Source organism: Manihot esculenta, chromosome 11 (genome assembly GCF_001659605.2).
Source record: "Manihot esculenta cultivar AM560-2 chromosome 11, M.esculenta_v8, whole genome shotgun sequence".
NCBI classification, from domain to species: domain Eukaryota; kingdom Viridiplantae; phylum Streptophyta; class Magnoliopsida; order Malpighiales; family Euphorbiaceae; genus Manihot; species Manihot esculenta.
This window is the reverse complement of record NC_035171.2, coordinates 8,510,969-8,530,602: the sequence shown is the minus strand read 5'-3', so window position 1 is coordinate 8,530,602 and position 19,634 is coordinate 8,510,969. Positions and strand designations below refer to the sequence as shown.

The 19,634-nt window shown below is 28.7% G+C and overlaps 2 protein-coding genes and 1 non-coding gene across 4 annotated transcripts; all 3 read right to left on the bottom strand.

Moving 5' to 3' along the window:
- Window positions 1–1,812: 1,812 nt before the first annotated feature.
- Window positions 1,813–6,129, bottom strand: LOC110627130 (disease resistance protein RPV1). Its single transcript, XM_021773375.2, has 5 exons — window positions 5,481–6,129; window positions 4,301–5,393; window positions 3,755–4,186; window positions 2,733–3,662; window positions 1,813–2,632 (listed from the first exon to the last, which is right to left on the bottom strand). Exons 1-5 carry the CDS (start codon window positions 5,972–5,974, stop codon window positions 1,940–1,942), a joined length of 3,642 nt encoding a protein of 1,213 aa, XP_021629067.1. The 5' UTR covers window positions 5,975–6,129; the 3' UTR covers window positions 1,813–1,939.
- Window positions 6,130–12,653: 6,524 nt separating this feature from the next.
- Window positions 12,654–12,725, bottom strand: TRNAP-UGG. Its single transcript has one exon. It is a non-coding gene; the product is annotated as a tRNA-Pro (tRNA).
- A 2,125-nt stretch (window positions 12,726–14,850) lies between these two features.
- LOC110626265 lies at window positions 14,851–16,815 on the bottom strand. 2 transcript variants are annotated; one of them, XM_021772070.2, is made up of 3 exons: window positions 16,493–16,815; window positions 15,667–16,244; window positions 14,851–15,274 (listed from the first exon to the last, which is right to left on the bottom strand). In XM_021772070.2, the coding sequence occupies exons 1-3, from the start codon at window positions 16,527–16,529 to the stop codon at window positions 15,128–15,130; spliced, it is 762 nt and encodes a 253-aa protein (XP_021627762.1). In that variant the 5' UTR covers window positions 16,530–16,815; the 3' UTR covers window positions 14,851–15,127. The 2 variants fall into 2 exon arrangements, with proteins under 2 accessions (XP_021627762.1, XP_043817587.1); XM_043961652.1 differs by lacking the exon at window positions 16,493–16,815 and adding an exon at window positions 16,317–16,452.
- Window positions 16,816–19,634: the final 2,819 nt, after the last annotated feature.

Below are 19,634 nucleotides of genomic sequence, written 5' to 3'. Positions count from 1 at the left end.
GCAAGGTGGCTGTGACCGAACCAGAGTCCAGACCATTCAATGGTTGACACGTGGAATAGAGTCAGTGAGAATGACAAAAGGTAGGATCGGCGTTAGGTGCACTGAAAAGAAAAAAGATGAGATAATGAGAGAAATGTGGGGCCCGTTGAATGGGGTTTTAGATTTTTTTTTTCTTTTTTAATTTTCAATTCTCTTTCTGAAACGCTTTGCTTTATCCATTAGCGTAAATGGGGCCCACTGGCATTGGGTTTTCTTTTGAGGATAGTACACGCAAAGTTTCTTTAATTTTTTTATAATCATAATATAATGATGATTATATTGCAAGTAATTAAGAAATTAATATATAATAAATTAATTAATCTCCTCATCATTCCTTTTAAAAATATAAAGAAGTTTATCTCTTTTTATATGATTGATTAAATATATTTAATTATTTTATATTTTTATATAAGAAAATTAAATGAATATAATTTCAATCTCATAACTTTTATAATAATAAATCTAAAAATTATTAGATTAAACATTAAAAAAAATTTATTATATAGTATTTATAGTATAGAAAAATATATTAATTAATTAATTTTAAAAAATATATCTTTAATATTCGGGGGAAGAAAATTAAAAAAAAAATTACTGTAATTAATTAAAATATATATTATTTGTAATTCATAGCCCCCAATGGTCATATTTTGTTAGGTATTTAATTATTGCGTTTGGATGCAGTAGACTTTATAATAAGTCTCAATAGTCAATATGAGACAACTGTTTTATATTTAGGAGGCTCTAAATACTCTAATTTAAATACTTTTGTAAATAATTATAAAAAATATTTTATAAAAAAATTATTAAACTTATAATGTAATATTTTATTTATAATTTAAAATAATTTTATATTTTAAATTAATTTCATATTTTTTTATCATGAATTTAATTATTTTTGAATCATTTAATAGACATTTTGTAAAAGAGAAAGGAGGAGACTTGATTCCAAAATCGGATGAATTATACTGATGTTTTGAACCACTAAAATCCCGATTAATATAACCAGATCATTATCGCTCTATCTGAATAAAAAATTTTACAAAAATTTAATTTTATTTATTAATTATTTATATGGAATGAAAGAATTATTTTTTTATTTATAAAAATTTTATTTTAAAAAAAATAAAATGATGTGTGATTTTAAAAAATTGTTTAAATTCTTTTATTATATAATAAATAATACCAAACAGAAACTATATAATTTCTCCACCGTGTTATAGTTATAAGCTAAAATAGTTATTCTTAAAGCTTTTCAATGAATTTTCATCACTATTTTTCTTTCTAATTGAGAGAAAAAATAATAAATTTATAAGATATAAAAAAAATATTATTCTTAAAGCTTTTTTTTAACATATATATAATAAAATTATAAATTTATTATAAGTTTCTCTTTTTTAAAAAAATTTGTAATCAAACTTAATTTTCATTATATTCAAATAAAAATAAAGAAAATAACAAAAAAATATATTTTATTTTAAAATCCATTTATTTTACATAAAATATTTTTCATATTTTATAACATTAAAAACATTTAAAAAAGCCAATTTCAAAGAATTTTCTAAACTTTGAACATATGATTAACATTAGACATATGAATTTACTAATTTCCTCCTTTTTTTTTAAATTACAATCAAATATTAAAAATAATTTATTTTCTTAAAAAATATTTTTTTCACATACAAATAAACTTCTGCAAATAAGCAGTGCTTTATACTCTTAATTTTCCTTCCTCTAAAAATATTTCCAAATAGAATTTGAGCTATCCATGGATGACAAGAAAATAACTCAATGTTAATGTCGAATTTCATGACAAATACTGTAAGTTAAGGCTTCATTTGACGTGCTTTTGCATGAAAAAGTGCACGAGTACAAGGATGATTGAACGAGTACATTGAGGCTATGTCCAAATTTCAGTTTCACTGTCCAAAATTTGCTCCTCATTCTGGTCAGTTTCAATGTCTTCCTCTTCATTCTCATAAGATTCATGGTGTTTCTCTCTATCTTCAAATATGTACTCATAGCCACTCAAATCATCCCAGTCATATCTTCCTGCTCCTTGATGTGTTTGAAAGTTATGATGGCACAGAAAATACGAAGCCGTTCCCAATTCATAATCTGACATATCTGTATCCGCCATGGTTGGGTACTTAGAGCTGCTGCTTTGGACAATTTCTGGAACATCCTTGTATTCTGGCTCGTATACAAGTCGAACCCCACATGCCTTTACATGTAAGCCTGATGCCATTTCTGCTAAAATCTGCACTTCATCTCCAGCTTTCAGCTGATCTCCAAATGTCCAGTAGCTTAACCACAACATATCTTGAGACACTTCTGGAATCCCATAGAAGTTTGGGCTATATGTCCACTTTACACCCTTAGTTTTATTGTTGATTTTTGCACAATTGCCATCAATTTGCCCACCATCATCAAGATTCATATACAGTATGCACAAACTTAGACCTTTGACCTTGTGAGCAGGAACTGGTTCGACGTTGAAAGATATTGCTGGACTCTCACTTATCAATTCAAACCAATCTGGAACTGTTCCTCCTGGAAGAAATATGCTGAATATTCCACATTCATGCAGTACCTATTACATTGGAATTGTAATTTATAATTACTTAGTCATGAGAAAATGTATCAAGTGTAATAGAGATAAAGTTGGAAACAGAAGAAGTTAAATTTTTTACCTGAATGCTTGTCTTCATTTCTGTGCATGACAGAGAATTTGACATTTCCACTTCAATTCCTTCCAAAGATTTCAAATTGAACAATCCCAAATTATCAAGTATTTCTGTGTTGGTTCCTAGTGGTTCTAATTTGAATATACCTTGAACCTCAACTAGCTTTTCACAACCAAAAATTTCCAAGTCTAGTGATTTCAATAAGTTTGGCAGATTTGTAAGCCTTTCTAATGATGTGCAATCTTCTAGCTTCAAAGAGTTTAAACTCGTTGGAAGCTCTGGAAGCGATTGGAGGCTTGCACACTGATCTAACACTAGGGAACCTAGTGAAACGAGGCCGTTGATGCTCTCTGGTAAGCAACGAATCTGGTTTCCACTTAAATTTAAGTACTCTAAAGAAAGCAGGCAACTAAGATCTTCAGGAATAGCATTATCTGAAAGACAGCAATTTGCAAGACTTAGGCTTACTAAAAAGCGGGGTAGAAAAGCTAACGAAAATCTGGTTGATGTTGCCCATCTTTTTTGTAATAGCCAAGACCATGAGGTTGAATGCCACAATGACAAACTGAGTTCCTTCAAAACTCCAGTGCTAGAGTCCACTTGGTTTATGGCTATTCTGTCTGCATGGAACACCTTCAATGATTGTAACTTAGCAAGCTCCTTCGGTAGCTCAAAAAGATTTGAGCAACCTGATATGACTAGTTCTTCAAGAGATTCCAACATAGTAATTTCTTCTGGAAGCTTCTTAAGGCTTTTGCAGTCTCTTAAATTCAATATTACAAGCCTCTCTAGGCCTCCAATGGATTCATCAATATCAACCAAGCTTGTACAATCTTTGAACACCAATTTCTCAAGACTAGGGAGCCCCCTAAAGTTGGGGGTTCTAACAAGCCCATGGGAATGACTAAGGTTAAGTATTCTCAACTCCACAAGAAACTGTTAAAAAGGAAGTAGTTAGCCTGTTTCAGCATATAAAAGGTCCATAAACCACTCGCACGAATCGATAGAGATAAAGATACGTGTCATACCTTGATTCCCTTCCATAGATATTTCACTTTGCTATTGCGCATATCAAGAGCAACCAGCTTGTCTAAGCAGAGATCAATTGGCATAGAGTTCAAAGGAAATCCACGCCAACACAACCACACTAAACTTGTAGGAAATTCCTTGTAGTCTCCATTAAGTTTTACATAGTTGATGTTAAGCAATTTTAGTCTCACCATCTTCTCAAATGCCCTTGCAGAAAATGAACTTATTGGAGCAGTTTTTGCTGGTTGCCATGATAAGTTGCTAAGCTTATGCCTTTTCAAAAAATTTTCTTCATCAAGAAACCTTGATTTTTCAATAGAATCTTGATCATCATATTTTTTTGCAAGATTCAACAAAGGATTTTTCCTTGTGCGCTTGTCCTCTGCCGGCACTGGTAGGTTGAGGCTAAGGCCCCTTATTGATTCTGTACCCTGCAACCCCACATAATAGAAGGAAAAAGTTTAGAAAGGCATGAGTTATAAGCTTGCACAATTGCACACACATCTTTTCCTAACTAGTATTCACAAGCATGGCAAATATCTTACAGCATTTTCTCGCAATACTACAGTTGCATCCTTAGGATCCCACAGTCTGCTACGTTTTCCAGGATCATCAGGTGATTCTTGGCGAACAATTTCCCGTCCCATGTCTCTGACTAATTGATGCACCATCAACCTATTTTCTTCATCGACAGTTACTAGGCATTTATTAATAAGATTTTGAATGCCAACTATAGCATAAAAATCACAACCATCCAGTATTCTAATAGCATACTCTATGACCATTCCAGTGAAAAAACAAGCTATATCAAGGAATAAGCTTTTGTCATGATCATCCTGAAGAGAATCAAAGCTTATTCTAAGAATATGCTGAATTTTACTATCAGCAATTTTTTCCAACTTCTGTAAGGCATTTTCCCAAACAGTTGTAGTTTTGCCAGATAGAGAAGAACCCAAGACTTGAAGTGCTAATGGAAGTCCACCACAATGACGAGCCACATTTTCAGAATGCTTCTGGTAGCCATCTGCAGGATGATCTTGGCCAAAGGCATGCCAGCTTAAGAGCTGAACTGATTCTTTATCATCCAGTTGTTCAACTTCAAATCTGAAAATAAATCTTAGTAAATGCTCATGCCTTGTTGTTATAATAATTTTGCTTCCTGGATGAAACCATTCTCGCATTCCAACTATTGCATTGAATTGATCCACATCATCAACATCATCAAGAATGAGTAGAACTCTTTTGCCATACAAAACATCTCTAATCCTAGTAATCCCTTCATCAATATTGTATATTTTGCTTGTTTTCCCCTTTACTAGATCAGAAAGAAGTTGCCTCTGCAATCGAATTAGTCCATTAGGTTGTTCTGAAATTTCTCTAACATTAGCAAGAAAACTACTTCCATCGAATCTGTTGAAGTTTAGATTATAAACTATCTTGGCAATAGTTGTTTTCCCAATACCACCAATCCCATAGATTGTTGCTATCTCAACATCATCCGACCCATCTTGCAACCAATGATTGATTTGAGCTATACGAGAATTCATTCCAACTAAATAGGGACTGACATTGAGTACTGTTCGACTCAATTTGTTCTCAACCTCTCTTACAATGTTTTGAATAAATTGAGACTCGTACCTAAAATTCATAAACATTAAACAATTAGAATCCCAATCTTACTCATTGCCAAAAGAAAATAAAAAATACCCATATAAGAGTACATACCCATTTTGCCGAACCATCCCTCTCATATCCGCAGCTTCTCTTAGAGCATCCCTCCATTGCTCCACTTTGTTCATCTCCTCCTTTAAGTCCTTTTCATGCCTAGCAAATGCTTCACCGTATCTTCCTGTCTGGTTTTTGACTTGGGATGGATCCACATCGTAGAAAACTGGCACCACAACATGCCCAACAAGTCTTCTGCGCTCCATGATCATCACAAGCTCGTCTAGGCACCATCTTGAAGAAGCATAGTCTTGTGAAAGTATAATTATGGATAACTTTGACTCTCTTATTGCTCTTTGAATTTCTAACTCAATGTTCTCTCCTCTTTGGATTTCATCATCGTCCCTGAATGTATGGATTCCTTGTTGAACCAGAGCTGTGTAGAGGTGATCAGTAAAATTCTTGCGGGTATCTCCACCTCTGAAACTCAAGAAGACATGGTAAGAACATGGAACTGATGAAGAAGAGGCTTCTTGGGTTTTTGTAGCTGCCATTCAAGAAAAAGATATTGAGATCAAACTTAGCGTGTGGAAGCCAAATGTCACGATTCGATCTCTTAAAATTTTCAGAAATTTTCATAAACCAAACGCTAACAGTAAGATGAGAAAAATGGAGATGAAGGGGTAGAAAGAGAATATCGAGGACGAGCTGTCCAAAGGATTACTATTATATGTATACTTTTATTAAAAGAGAGTTGACTTTTACTGTGATTTCTTAAAGAAATTAAATGACTTCTTTATCCCTCCCTTCCTCCCTCAGCTATAGATGAATGTCTAGTATAGATTTGATTAGGTTTCTCAACTTTCTGGACTTTTTACTTTTTGAATTTAATTTAAATTTATTTGCCCTTGCGCGCACAAATGCGCCATAATTTTGTTTTTTAACAAAGAAAATAATAAAATATATTATGAAAAATAATTAAAATTTTTATTTTTTAATAAATCTGTATGATATCTATCGTTATTTTTACAAAATATATTATCCTGCTATTAAATTTATATAATATAAATTATTTATAATTTATTAAAAAAAATTAATTAAATAAGTAATTAATATAAATATTTAATATTATAAAAATTAAATTAAATTTTTATTGAACGGACAGTCATATACGTTTAATCGTAATATAATATTTATTTTATGTTATTATAATTAAAAAAATAAGATAATTATTTATTAATAAATTTATAACTAATATTATTATATTAATATATTAAAAAACTAAAATATATTATGAAAATAATTAAAAATATTTATTACTATAAAAAAATTTTATTATAAATAATACTATTAAATTAATATAATATAAATATATTATTATAATATAATAATAATTAAAAAATAAAAAATACAGGCAAAATCAACAAAGCCAAAAAATACTAGCTTTGTTGATTTAAAAAAGAATAAAACAAAAATAAACAGGTGGCGCCTGTCTAATAGGGACCTACACTTGACAGACGCTATCTGTGGGGTCTAACCACCACTTAGACGGTTAAAGTTAAACTCCTATTTAGTAAATAAATTTGAGTGAAACTCAAAAGATAATTTTTTTCTTTAAGTATCACAACCCAAAAGCCTCAACTTTTTAGTAGTGAATAGTAATATTTGAAAATTTTGTGTTTATTTTGAAAAATAACTTGTATTCAAAATATATTTTTTATAAAAAGTATTTATTAAAAATAAATAATTTTTAATAAAAAAAATATCATGCTTGTTGATAATGGAGCACCGTTTCTAATTTTTTTTTAATTTCACAAATAAATATTTTAATAATATAAATTTATAAAATATTTTAAATAAAAATTTAAATTATTTATTGGCATTTAATTTAAACTATATATTGTTAATATTGATTTTATTATTTCAATAAACTTTAATATTTAATATATATAATTTGAAAAGTGAGTAGAGAAAATTCATCATTTAACTAAAAAATTCTATTTTTTTAATTTACATGAAAATATAGAGTATATAAAAATTATGAAATAAATAGAATAATACATTATAAATACTTTTATTTATTTTCAAACTTTTTCAGTAACCGGGAAGATGATATTTTTTGAATGCCACCTAAACCAAATAGTTTCAAACTGTAAAATAAGTGAAGGAAATTCTATATTTGAGTATTTTAAAATACAATGCCTATATAATAATCTAATAATATTAATAAAAAATTAATAAGAGAGAAATAATAAAATAAAAAAATATTTACTATCTAATTTCGAAATATTAACATTATTTATAAATTAATTTTTATATTTTTAAAAATTTATTAAAATATTTTTCCATCTATTTTCAACCACTTGTTCATTAAAATTTTAATCAAATGAAAGAGAAAATTATTAAAATCCTAAACTACCCTTACTTTTTGATTTGTAATAAAATTTTTAACTCTCAAATCCTTTCTCCAAAATTTTCTCATAAGTTTTCTCTGCAAAGAGAGATAATAAAATATATTGTTGCTAAGGCAAAGTGTTTGGTGTGGGTGAGAGTGATTTGTTTAGTAATAAAATGGATCATCAAACGGAGAAAGACAATAAAAAAAATAAGAAAAATTAATTAAATAATAAAAGTGATTTAGTCTTTTTAATATATTTTTAATAATAAAAATAGACGAAATTGAATTATATGAAAAATTATTTCATTAATAAAGGTAAAAATTAAAATATTTTAATAAATTTTTAAAAATAAATTACCTTTCCTATTTTTTTTGCAATTTTTTTGCAATATACATATTGAAATATAAATAGATTAACTTACCAATTAAGAAATTTTGGTTGATACCACAAAAATATTATATATATATATAGATATTATTTGAAGTGTTCTATAATAATTAAAGTGTTCAAGAGAAGGAGAAGGCTAAGATGGAAATAGAGATGGGGTGGGGAAGGCAAAAATTTGTTTAATACATGATAAACGATTAAAATAATTAAAATATTTAATAAAAATACATTAAATAAATGAAATTATTTTTTTAATTATAGGTGAATAATTTTTTGTTATAATCTAAAAATTAAATATTTTAAAGTGTGTTTACTTACAAAAATAGTTTCTTATTTTTATTTTCATTTTTTTTAAAAATATAGTTATTATTTTTTATAAAAAAAATAATGGAAAACTAAAAAAATGCATTCACCTATCAATAATAAAAAAAATCATTTTTAAATTCAAAATAATTAAAATACTAATATTTTTCATAATTAAAACAAGTTATTAAAAAATTTATTTAAAACTTAATTATTTGACTTTTAAAAAATTTTATCATGTTAATAATAATAATAATGTATTTTTATAATAATAGAATTACAATTGTTATAAATATTTTCCTTTTTTAAAAGTTTTAATATTTTTTAAAATAATTATTATTTTCTATTTGAAATAGAGTTAGAAAATTGAGTATTATTGAAAAAAATAATATATATATATATATATATACTTCACTGTTTCATAATTTTTATCCACTTTATTTTTAAAAAATATAATTTTTTTAATTAACTTTTTCAATTATATCTGATAAATCTTTTCCTTTTCCTGATCCATAATAGATCTGGTTTTCTTCTGGGTCCCTTCTTACTGGACTCCCTGATGGATCTCTCCATGTTTTTCCTGGTGAAAGGACCTGTAAAATAAGAAAGAATGGTCAGGGGCCTACCGGGGGTGCCCCGGTGGAGACCCTCCGACGCTCCAGTCAGATTTTATGGCTCAGAGTAGTATATTTAAGTAAGAGTTGTAGAAAGAATAAAAATGGTATCCAGGAAGGAGAAGGAAGAAGAAGAGAGAACCCCTCTGCGTAGCCTCTACCGTGATATATATATCTGTCTCTCTGCCACAATGCTAGCTGTCTTCTGCCGCCTAGCTCCGTATGTACGGATGTGTCAGGCGCCTGCTCCATGCGTAACGGCTATTAATTCTCCTCTGATACGCATGATTCTCCTCTGATACGCATGTGGAAGGACCTACCAGCGGGGCATCTTGGTCATTTTCCCCTTTCCGGGCTGGGTTGAATGGTAGGGCTGAAGTTGAGCCTGGTGAGGGTCTGATTACTGGGCCGAGAGGTTTGGGCCGGCTTGATTGAGGAGTCTAGGCGGAGTCCGGCCCTGTGACTGAGCGGACTGGACCTGGCTCTCGAGGAGAATATTGAAGAAATCCAGCGATCATCAATATATATTTTAAATATATTATGTTTTATTAAATACGAAGAAATATTTTGAGAGATTTTTTAAAAATAAAACAAAATTAAATAGAAGTATAATATTTAATTTATATGTTATTATAATTTAAAAATAAAAATGAACAATAATTTTAAAATAATAAAAAAAATGATGGAGGGAGTTTTAACTCAACTAAATAGTCCATTTGAATGGGTTTGATTTCAATACTATACAGCTATACAATTCTAACTAACAAGAGCGAAAGAAGTCTCATTGGATGCTGCTCTTGGTGTTCTCAAATATCTTTAAGTCTTCTGTGTCTAAAAGGGTTATACTTTTCAACTTCCTCTACATTACAAATCACATCATTTTGTGATTTAGATTAGGCTTCCTGTCTTTTTTCCAGGAAATCTATTACTGATTTTTGTGTCTTTTACTTGGCTGAATATAGGGTTATAGTCTCTACTGTGTGTGAGCTTATTTGGATTGTTAATGTTTTAAAAGATTTGCAGGTTTTATATTTCTCTTTCCATTAATCTCAAATGTGATAACAAGGCAGTTTTACATATTGCATCCAACCCTGTTTTTCATGAACGGACTAAACACCTGGATATTGACTGCCACATTGTGAAAAATCAGGGTTTCATCAATACCACTCATCTGACCTCACAATTGCAGGTTGCAGATATCTTGACCAAGCCTCCCCTCTGAGCAAATAATAGAAACTCTTTTCTCCTAAATTCTAGAATTCTCTTTCACGTTTTCTACACAAAGCAACGGAGGGCCTGATCGAAGAAACAGAGTATCCAAGCAAAGAAACAGAGAACCCGATCAAAGAAACAGAGGATCCGAGTGAAGAAACAGAGGACACTTTCTCCCCCGAAACATGGACCCTTGAGAGTATGTTCAACTTCTCTCTCTAAGTCCCTTTTCTTTAATGAAAATAGGTGGCAACTTATTAATTATTTAAATGGAATAGTTGAATTTCGTAATAAGGAATATAAAATTTATACTATATGATATATAGAAATTAATTGAACATTGATATATTTGTTCCTGCAGCAAAAAATACCGATCAAGGTGAACGTGAACAAGCAGAAATCCTCTGAAAGAGCTTTGAAGACTGTAACAAGTTTTCCAGGTAAAATAAAACACTTTCTGAAATTTTGAATGCCAAATCCCAAACTTAAGACATTGAAATAAGGAATACTTGTCTGGATCCAGTCCACCATAGATCAAGGCGCTTACAAGGCACAAACAAGTGTTTCTCTCTGTTTGATGCTGTAAATCTTGTCCATTCACTAACAAAGAAGGTGGGATATACAGTAAAAAATATCTATGTATATTTAATGTGTCCAGTAAAAAATTTTACTTTTATAATATTTTCTCTTAATTTATTGCGTTTCAGAATTTGAACCAAAACCTCATTAACTTTAAAAAATGATTCTAGTACTACTAATTAAAACATTGATCCATAATTTAATTAATAAAATTTCAAATACTATATTAACACAAAATACTAATCTAATCTCTAGTTTTTCTAATTGTAAATGAAAAGAAATTAATATCCTATGGAACTTATTAAAAAACAAAAGTATATTTACTCTTATTCTGATTTTCTTTCTTCTCATCTTATATTTTATTCTCTGAATTCGTTCGTTGCAGAAATTTAAATATGGTTGTTTAAACTTCTTGTTTTAACCTTGTATGTCCTGGAGGAATTCTACCATTAATCTAGCAGCAAAATATATAGTGGAGGCATAAGTGTAAGCACATTCAAAGCCTACTTATTTTTATTTTTTTACTAATATCAATGCATCCATGACAAAGCCAACGGTTCTTTTTTATTTGGGTTATGGTTTTCCAGCAATGTTATTCACTTATGAAGAACTAGCAAAGGCAACTGATTTTTTTTCCAACGAGTTTTATCTTGGAAGAGATCAAGTTTATTACGAGGGAATGCTTTCAAATGAATTTGCCATTTATCACAACTGATGGATCTAGTGCAAAACATCTAAATATTACCCTAAGCATATCTAAATTCCACCAAAGATGTTGATGAGGTGTGCCCAAGGTTCAAGAAGTTGCGACAAAGATAAAAATAATGATCCAGATGAACTATCTCCATTGCATTGAATTGATCGATAAATTTGAACTTACTGCCCATCAATAAGTCTGCGCATTTCATGCACTCATTTTTGAACAAGACTTCAATTTGATTTGTGTTACTAGATAGGTCTAATGCACTAGCTCTGTTCATGCATTCATACTGTTTGAAGAAAATCCCCTCAAGACCTCAAACCCCAAAAATCAATTAACATTAATCTCCTACTTCATGCACTCGTACTGTTGGTGGGATATTCGCAAGGTTAGTCAACAAGAAAAGAACAAAATATCAGGTAAAAAATGAGAGCAAGTAATGAGAAATGAGTAGAGAGGCGGGGAAAGAAAGATGGAAGGAGAGGGAGAAGCAGGAAAGAAAGGTTCAAGGAAAGGGAGGATCAACATGAAAGATTAGGGTAACGAAATTAAAATAAAAATTAAATTACAGCGAGTAAAAATTTGATATAATTAATATATTTTTGCAAAATTTAACGGCATCATTTGCATAATCAAAATTAATTAAAGGCAGAATTAATCTCATAGTAGGAATCCATAATATTAAACAAAATCACAACATGATTGAACTAAAAACTAAGAAATTAATTAAGAATAATAAAGAAATTACAAGTTCATAAATCTCAAAATTCTCGGTACTCCCTCTCACTTCATTAAAATCTGATTGGATATTTCGTCAAACAGCTTTCGTTCATTCGCCAGCATACACACTTGACACTTCTGCAGTAACAACAATAGCGACAGTGATGAGTGTTCTCTTGTAATTTTACCAAAAAGAGGGAAAACCATAGTAAATATGGAAGAATCGAAAATTGTTAATCAGGAGAACGTGCAGACAATTATGAAACAGAGAAATTCTGAGGCAATTTCGAGAAAATTAAAAACGTTAGAAAGAGAAAAAGGGGCGTTCCGAGAATCGAACTCGGGACCTCTCGCACCCAAAGCGAGAATCATACCACTAGACCAAACGCCCTGTACATCAATCTCAGGTAACTTTGGCTTTCTTGGTAAACCGGGCTGTTGTTGAGGAAGTCAATGAGTTGAAAGTGTTTCTCCCTATTTCCCTTTCTTTCATCGTCAATGCTATAAGTTTCTTCGAGCCACCATTGTTATGCTTCAATGGCTTTACTCACAGGTGCTTATTTTAATGCATAACATCGTAGCTAATTCTCAGAAAGATTAATATATTTCACTGGCATTTCTAATTATGGGCTCATTAAATTTATATGCAAGCAATCTCAGTGTCCATATGCAAGCTAGTATCATGAAGTGTTTTGCTAGATTCATCAAAGTTATCATCATTTTGATTTTTAGTTTTAACTGTGGGAATTGATGAGATTTCTCATAAGAAAATATTTCAAATGCGATGGTTTAGTTTTAAAGAAGTGGATTCATGCTTAGCGATGGTTTAGTTTTAAAGAAGTGGATTCATGCTTAGCGATGGTTTAGTTTTAAAGAAGTGGATTCATGCTTATCACTTCATCGTTTCTTCTGCCTCTGTTCATTACATGATAAGGGCCAATGCTTGACTCTGTGGTGGCAATTGGCAAAAACAGAAATGCCCAGCCTCATTGGGCCAAGGCAAGAACAAATTTCAACAGCTTAGATTCAAAACTGATAGTTGAGCTAAATGACAGTAGAATCTGCAAAGTTTTAAGAACACTGTGAAATTGAGCAACACATTCACAAATATAATTTTAATGTGCTGAGGTACAATATCCATGAAGGAAAGATGCTAAATATCTAACCAGAGTTAAACGTATTTTGTAGAATCTGTAAGGCTGGAAGCCCAAGCTAGTGAAGATCAAGCTGCTGCAGTGGCCAAGATCTGTTAGCTGCAACTTACAGAATGAATCAGTTTGGCTACAAGAGCAAAATCTATTCAATCAACTGAACAAATACAGCAAGTTCTCCATACATGACAATACAATAAAAAACTTTTTGTTTAATCACAGCAATTTCATAGAAAATTGAAACCATCTGGGTCATAGAAAGTCAAAAGACTTGTTTTGAAGCATAGGCCCGACTGCCATTGTGCTTATTCACCATATATTGACTAGCTAATTTTGCACGAAATTTCCCTTTACGTGCCTACTAAGAATAATGGATTTATTTTAAGAAAAACTGCTATCCGCTTCTATAATGTAAAAACTCCATAGTTGTCATTTAGTTTTGAAAAATATATTAAAATGTGTATGATATTTTAAAAAGTCTACTTAATTTTTCATTTAATACTTTATTATTTAATTTCTATAATTTTAAAAATTAATTCTTTATATTTTAAAAAATTTACTAATTAGTCCTTCTGTATTAAGGACATTTTAAACTTTTTTACAATACTTAACGGGTAAAACTAATGAAAAAATTAATTAATAAACTTTTTAATAATTTTTCAAAATCGAATGATCAACTAATGAGTTTTCTGATATCATAGAAACTAAATAATATTTTTATTTTATTTTATGAAAAATACTTTTTCATAAATAAGCTAATTCTGTTATTAAAATTGGGGATCAAATGAAACATCATTGATTACATTTGATAAACATTTAAAACATATATATACATATATGTATATATTTTATGATAAAGATGTTGAAAGTTGAGTGACATTGCATTGCTAGCACTTAAAACATTCAAAACATTTTTCTTTTCATTTAGATGTCCGTCCAAGCTTGGAAGATTGTGTTTGCTTCATTTGTTAATTTAATCCGATTAAATTAAAAAACTATAAAAATTATTACATAAGAAAACTCATTTTCTTTAATTTTTTTTTCTGAATATATATAACTCATTTTCTTTCTGCAATTTTCAGAGTTGGGCCTACTTTAAGACTATAAATCACAAGCCTACTTCAATTCATGTTTAAAACAAATTTACTATTCCATGAATTTACCTCTTGAAATTTAACTATAATTATTAAACAATTCATTATTATTTAAAAAATTTAAACTTATAATACAAAAATAAGCTAGCATTTGATTCAATGCATAAGTTTAGCCATTTTCTCAAAAAGCCAGTAAAATATTTGAAGTACAATTAAAACTCAGTACAAAACCAATCAACGAGAAAATTCTCTAGATTCCCAAATCCTTGAAAAGGTGAAAATGACGAACAACCCATTCCATTTTCTCCCATTTTTATTACAAAAATCTAATCTTTGTTTTACTGATTATAAATCTAATGTGTAGTTTGCAAATAATACTAGATTTTCCTGTCTGTTACAAATGCTTTCTTACAAGATGGAATCTTAACTTATTTTGTTTAATATTTACATATTTATACCTAAAGTTCTTCAGAAATCCAAGCAAGAAAACAGCGAGCACACAAGACACAACAGCAAATTGTACGTGTAGGTTTAAGAACCAACACTTTTCATTCATTCTGAGCATGATCCTGTTGCCATGTTCCTTCAGGAACTTCCTCCAATGCCAAGATATTGGCTCTTGGGTCCCTGGTGAAATTGCTTGGCATTGAATCTTGCCATCCTACTTCTGGCAGGCCAGTCTCCAATCCTGTCTCCTGTTTCAAGACCACAGACTCACTATCAAACCATAACGCCTCTACAAAAATATCCACATTCCCTGCAAATTGCAGGAGCATGAGGTCTTAGTATCAGGATTACAAATTTTGTTGAAGACAACTCATAATACTAGACATACAGACATTCGTCAATGACAGCATAAGAGAAAGAGAAAGAAAATAGACGTAGAAAATTTAATCTACTTCGTGTCCATGGGCAACAATCTCTAATAATTCTCAAACCCAACACAAATTCGTATGTTTTCTCCAATTCGGGTATGGATCAAATCTTTACATGGCCATTAACTGAATTGTCTAATATCTTGTAGGATGTATGGGAAAATTATTATTACCTGAAAAGGGTTGACAAGTAAAGATACATCAAAACCTACCTCTCCGTTTATTAGATTTTCAAGTTGAAGGCAACGGTATACAGTCTGGAACTGCTTATATATCTCATTCACCAACTTTTTCTTTTCTGCCACTTGCTCAAAAAACTCTTGCTTCATTATTTTGTTTTCTTCTTCAAGAAACTTCAATCGCTTGCTCAGCTGCTCTATATCTCTATCCTGCACAACCTGTTTGCCTTCACGAGAATTACTATAAACCTTACCTTTTGAAGAATTTGCTACCCCATTTGAATTTGAGGCCCTCGAATCTGTTAATAGTTTTCTACCATTTATCACCTTATGCATGCCTCTGTCTTCTTCTTCTTTAATTGCAGCATGGGGACAGGTCAAATCCTCTGATATTTCTTCTACCGATCTCAGTTCATTTATCGCTTTAAGCCTGCTTGCGTTAATATTACTCTTCAAATTCTTGACAACAGAAGGATTGTTTTGCGAGGAATCAGCGTCCAACTCAACGTAGGAAAATTGCATGGCTTTCTGGTGCAGAATTTTCTTGAGTTTTTGCAAGGCCAGAAAAATTTCGTTACCGGGTCTAGTAGAATGCTGGCTCTCCATGTTACCTATCAGGAAAGAGCAAGGAACCCATGTCAGGAAACAAGAAACTAAACCACAAAACAGGACGAGAACTTTACCTGGATAATCCCGGAAGGCAAACAAGAATATCAAAAGAGTAACAGTGTAAGCTTTATTGAAGTTTATTTAAATTTCTCAATAAGATTTGATTCGCCATGAATCTCCCCACAGTATTGGAGAAGACAAAAGATTTGGTTGGAGAACATGATTGTGTTAGTATATGATGGTTGCTTACCTGACACAACTGCAGTGTTGAAGGACAGAGAGAACATGCTTGGAGATCTTCCCTTTGCTTTTCTTCAACGAGATGGAGGGAGATTATTTGGGAGACAAGAAGGGGATGACTAGGTTTCCAAAGGAACATCTAACTCATAAAATCTTGTCAGAGAGATAGCGAGAGAGAGAGAGATTGAGATATGGGCTTTCATAGGAAGTTGCCAGGCAGTTGCCAAGAGATTGCTGGTAGGCGGTTGCAGTTAACAGAGTCGCAATTTGAGAACTGTATAATCAGTTAGCAGCAATATACTTTGGCTTCTTTTATACTTAAAGGGGCAAATTTCGGCTCCATTAGACCAGAGGCTCTGCCAGATTTGCTTCACCTTTAAGCAACTAATAGTTGTAAGTACAAAAAGAGCACTTAAGTTTTTGATAATTTACAACTAACTCCTTCTCTTCCTCATGCCCCTAGCAAGAAATGCCTCATCGTCCACAGTCGTCAAACCAACTCCGTTGGATAAAAAAAATTCATGAATTAGACAGTAAAGCAAGAACGTGTGAACAACTAAATCATAATCATGTCAGCAGCTGGACTGTAAGTTCTGGAGTTTGAATCTCGAGCGAAATGAACCAAAAAAAAGATTAGTAGCTGAACTCCTGAACTCCATTATTTAATTACCTTACGATACTATTAAGCAAATAAAATAGGAGCACAGCAGTAGCATGTCTTAATGCTGCATAATTTCTTGCTTGTGGATTCTTTCTTCTCAAATATTTCATTTATCAAACAAACAAAGCCAAAGATAATTTGACAAAAAAAGTGCTTTTGGAGATGTAATCTGTCTCTGTTCAAGTTTCTTCCTTCACCATAGTTTATGATGATACTTTGAAATGAAGTATATATGAAATTTCAACATTCGATTATTATTTTTTATTCTAAAATTTTAATTATTCAAATAAGTTATAGAATTTTGTTGAGATTTTTTGAATTTTAAATTTTTGTTGAAAATCTATTTAAAGCCTTAATAATATAAGTCTAACCGCATCCCAGAATACACATCTGATCAATTAAATCATGCTATTTATGTTAAAACTAGTGGTTTATCTCCCTGTTGTATGGATATTAAAATATTTTATATATAATTTATTATTATAAAAAAAAGACAATTATAGAAGAGAATTAAAAATTTGATTTTCAATTTTAGAATAAAAAAATTAAATATTTCAAATATTAATCAAGTATAAAATCATACATTAATAAATTTATACTACTAAATTTTATATAAAATGTAGATACGAAAGTTATATCAAAGTGAATAAACTAAAATTATTAGTAAATTTTAATAACTCAAATTTAATAATTTATTTATTCAAAATTTATAACTACGCTATTTTTTTATTATACTTAATTATTTATGTTGATTTATTTTTTTATAAATTGTTTGAATTGAATAAAATTTTAATTTAATAATATTTTATACAATTAATTTTATTAATTCTTTAATTATTTATACTTTATCACAATTAATATTTTTATAATAATTTTAATTGATTATGTATATTTATTTTATATAATTATTCATATTAGAAAAATAAAAATATATAACATTTATTAATTATTTATATTAGATATAATTTTAAAAAATTATCAAATCAATAAATTAACACTATTATAAAATAATAAAAATTATAATATTTTATTATGGACTTATATATATATATATATTACAGTAATTTATTTTTATTATTTAAACACTTTTTTATATAGTGATTATGCAATTTTTATAAATATACTTTTAATATTATATTTATTATTAAAATAAAAAATATAATTTTTTAATAATAAAATATAATAAAATTTTTATTATAATATTAATAATATATTATATTAAAAAGTAGTAAATTAATAACAATCGATATAATAAATTGTATTTTTTTTTTGAAGTCAATATAATAAATTGTATTTATTATATTAAAAATAGAAAATTAAAAAGTCGTATATTAATAATAATAATAATAATAATAAATTGTATTTAATATATATATATATATATTAATTATTATTTTATATAAAAATAAAATTATAAATATATAAAAAATTATAAATTTATATAAAAAACATATAGGACTAATCGTGCACTTGTCGATTTCTCATATATTATTATTCACATGAGAAATGAAAAATATAATATAGTATCAATTAATTAATAATATTGATTATAATTTTTTTTACAATTTATTTATTATTACAAATAAAAATAAAATATATATAATAAAATTTTTATTTTATTGTAATTGATATATTATATTAAAAAAATTATAGAAAATTAAGAAGTCACATACCAATAATAATGATAGAAAATTAAAAAGTTAAATATTAATAGTAGGATATAAAATTAAAAAGTCATATATAAATTGTAATAATAAAAATAATAAATTTTATTTATTATTGGCATATTAATTAATAATGTTTTTAAATATAAAAATATAATTTAAAAATAAAAATAAAATAATAGTGCAAAGCACTCCCTCGCAAATGTGTTTATTTTCTCTATAATGCTTATTTATTTTATTTTTTATATATATTAAAAAATATATTTTTTTATTATATTTATTTTAAAAATATTAAATTTAATTAAATATTAAAGATATTTTAAGAAGTTTTTAGAAATAAAATAAAATTAAATAAGGTTATAATAATTAATTTATATGTTATTATAATATATATAAAGAAAATGGAAAATAATTTTAAAACAATAAAAAAGAAAAAGTAAATAAAACTTATGGCATGGGAATAATAAAATTGTAAAAAAATTGATTAGAGATAATAAAATATTAATAAATCTAATGAACTTGAATCAAAATTAATTAGACCAAAGTATTGGATAGTTTATAATTACACCAAAAAAAAATTATAGTAATGCATAAACCATTTTAACTCCATGTATGGATCAAATGTCAAAATAGTATTCAAAGATGTTAAACTTCACAATAAACCATATACTAATAAAAAAAATTACACTAAATAAATTAATTTTAATAAAGTCTCAAGTTAATATCAAGAAGTCCTAAAAAATAATTTTAATTCAAATTTAATTGATTTAAAATTCATAATCTAAGTAAATTAATATTAAAATAGAATTTCTTGTTTGATTTTTCAA

Bases quoted from the DNA above. Each gene is read 5' to 3' on its own strand.
- LOC110626265 (XM_021772070.2), bottom strand. From the start codon at position 16,529: ATGTTCTCTCTGTCCTTCAACACTGCAGTTGTGTCAG. The intron at 16,245-16,492 runs GTAAGCAACCAT...CTTTCCTGATAG, and splicing joins CAACACTGCAGTTGTGTCAG to GTAACATGGAGAGCCAGCAT. The intron at 15,275-15,666 runs GTAGGTTTTGAT...GTCTTGAAACAG, and splicing joins AAAATCTAATAAACGGAGAG to GAGACAGGATTGGAGACTGG.
- LOC110627130 (XM_021773375.2), bottom strand. From the start codon at position 5,974: ATGGCAGCTACAAAAACCCAAGAAGCCTCTTCTTCATCAGTTCCATGT. The intron at 5,394-5,480 runs GTATGTACTCTT...TATGAATTTTAG, and splicing joins GGGATGGTTCGGCAAAATGG to GTACGAGTCTCAATTTATTC. The intron at 3,663-3,754 runs GTATGACACGTA...CCTTTTTAACAG, and splicing joins ATCTATGGAAGGGAATCAAG to TTTCTTGTGGAGTTGAGAAT.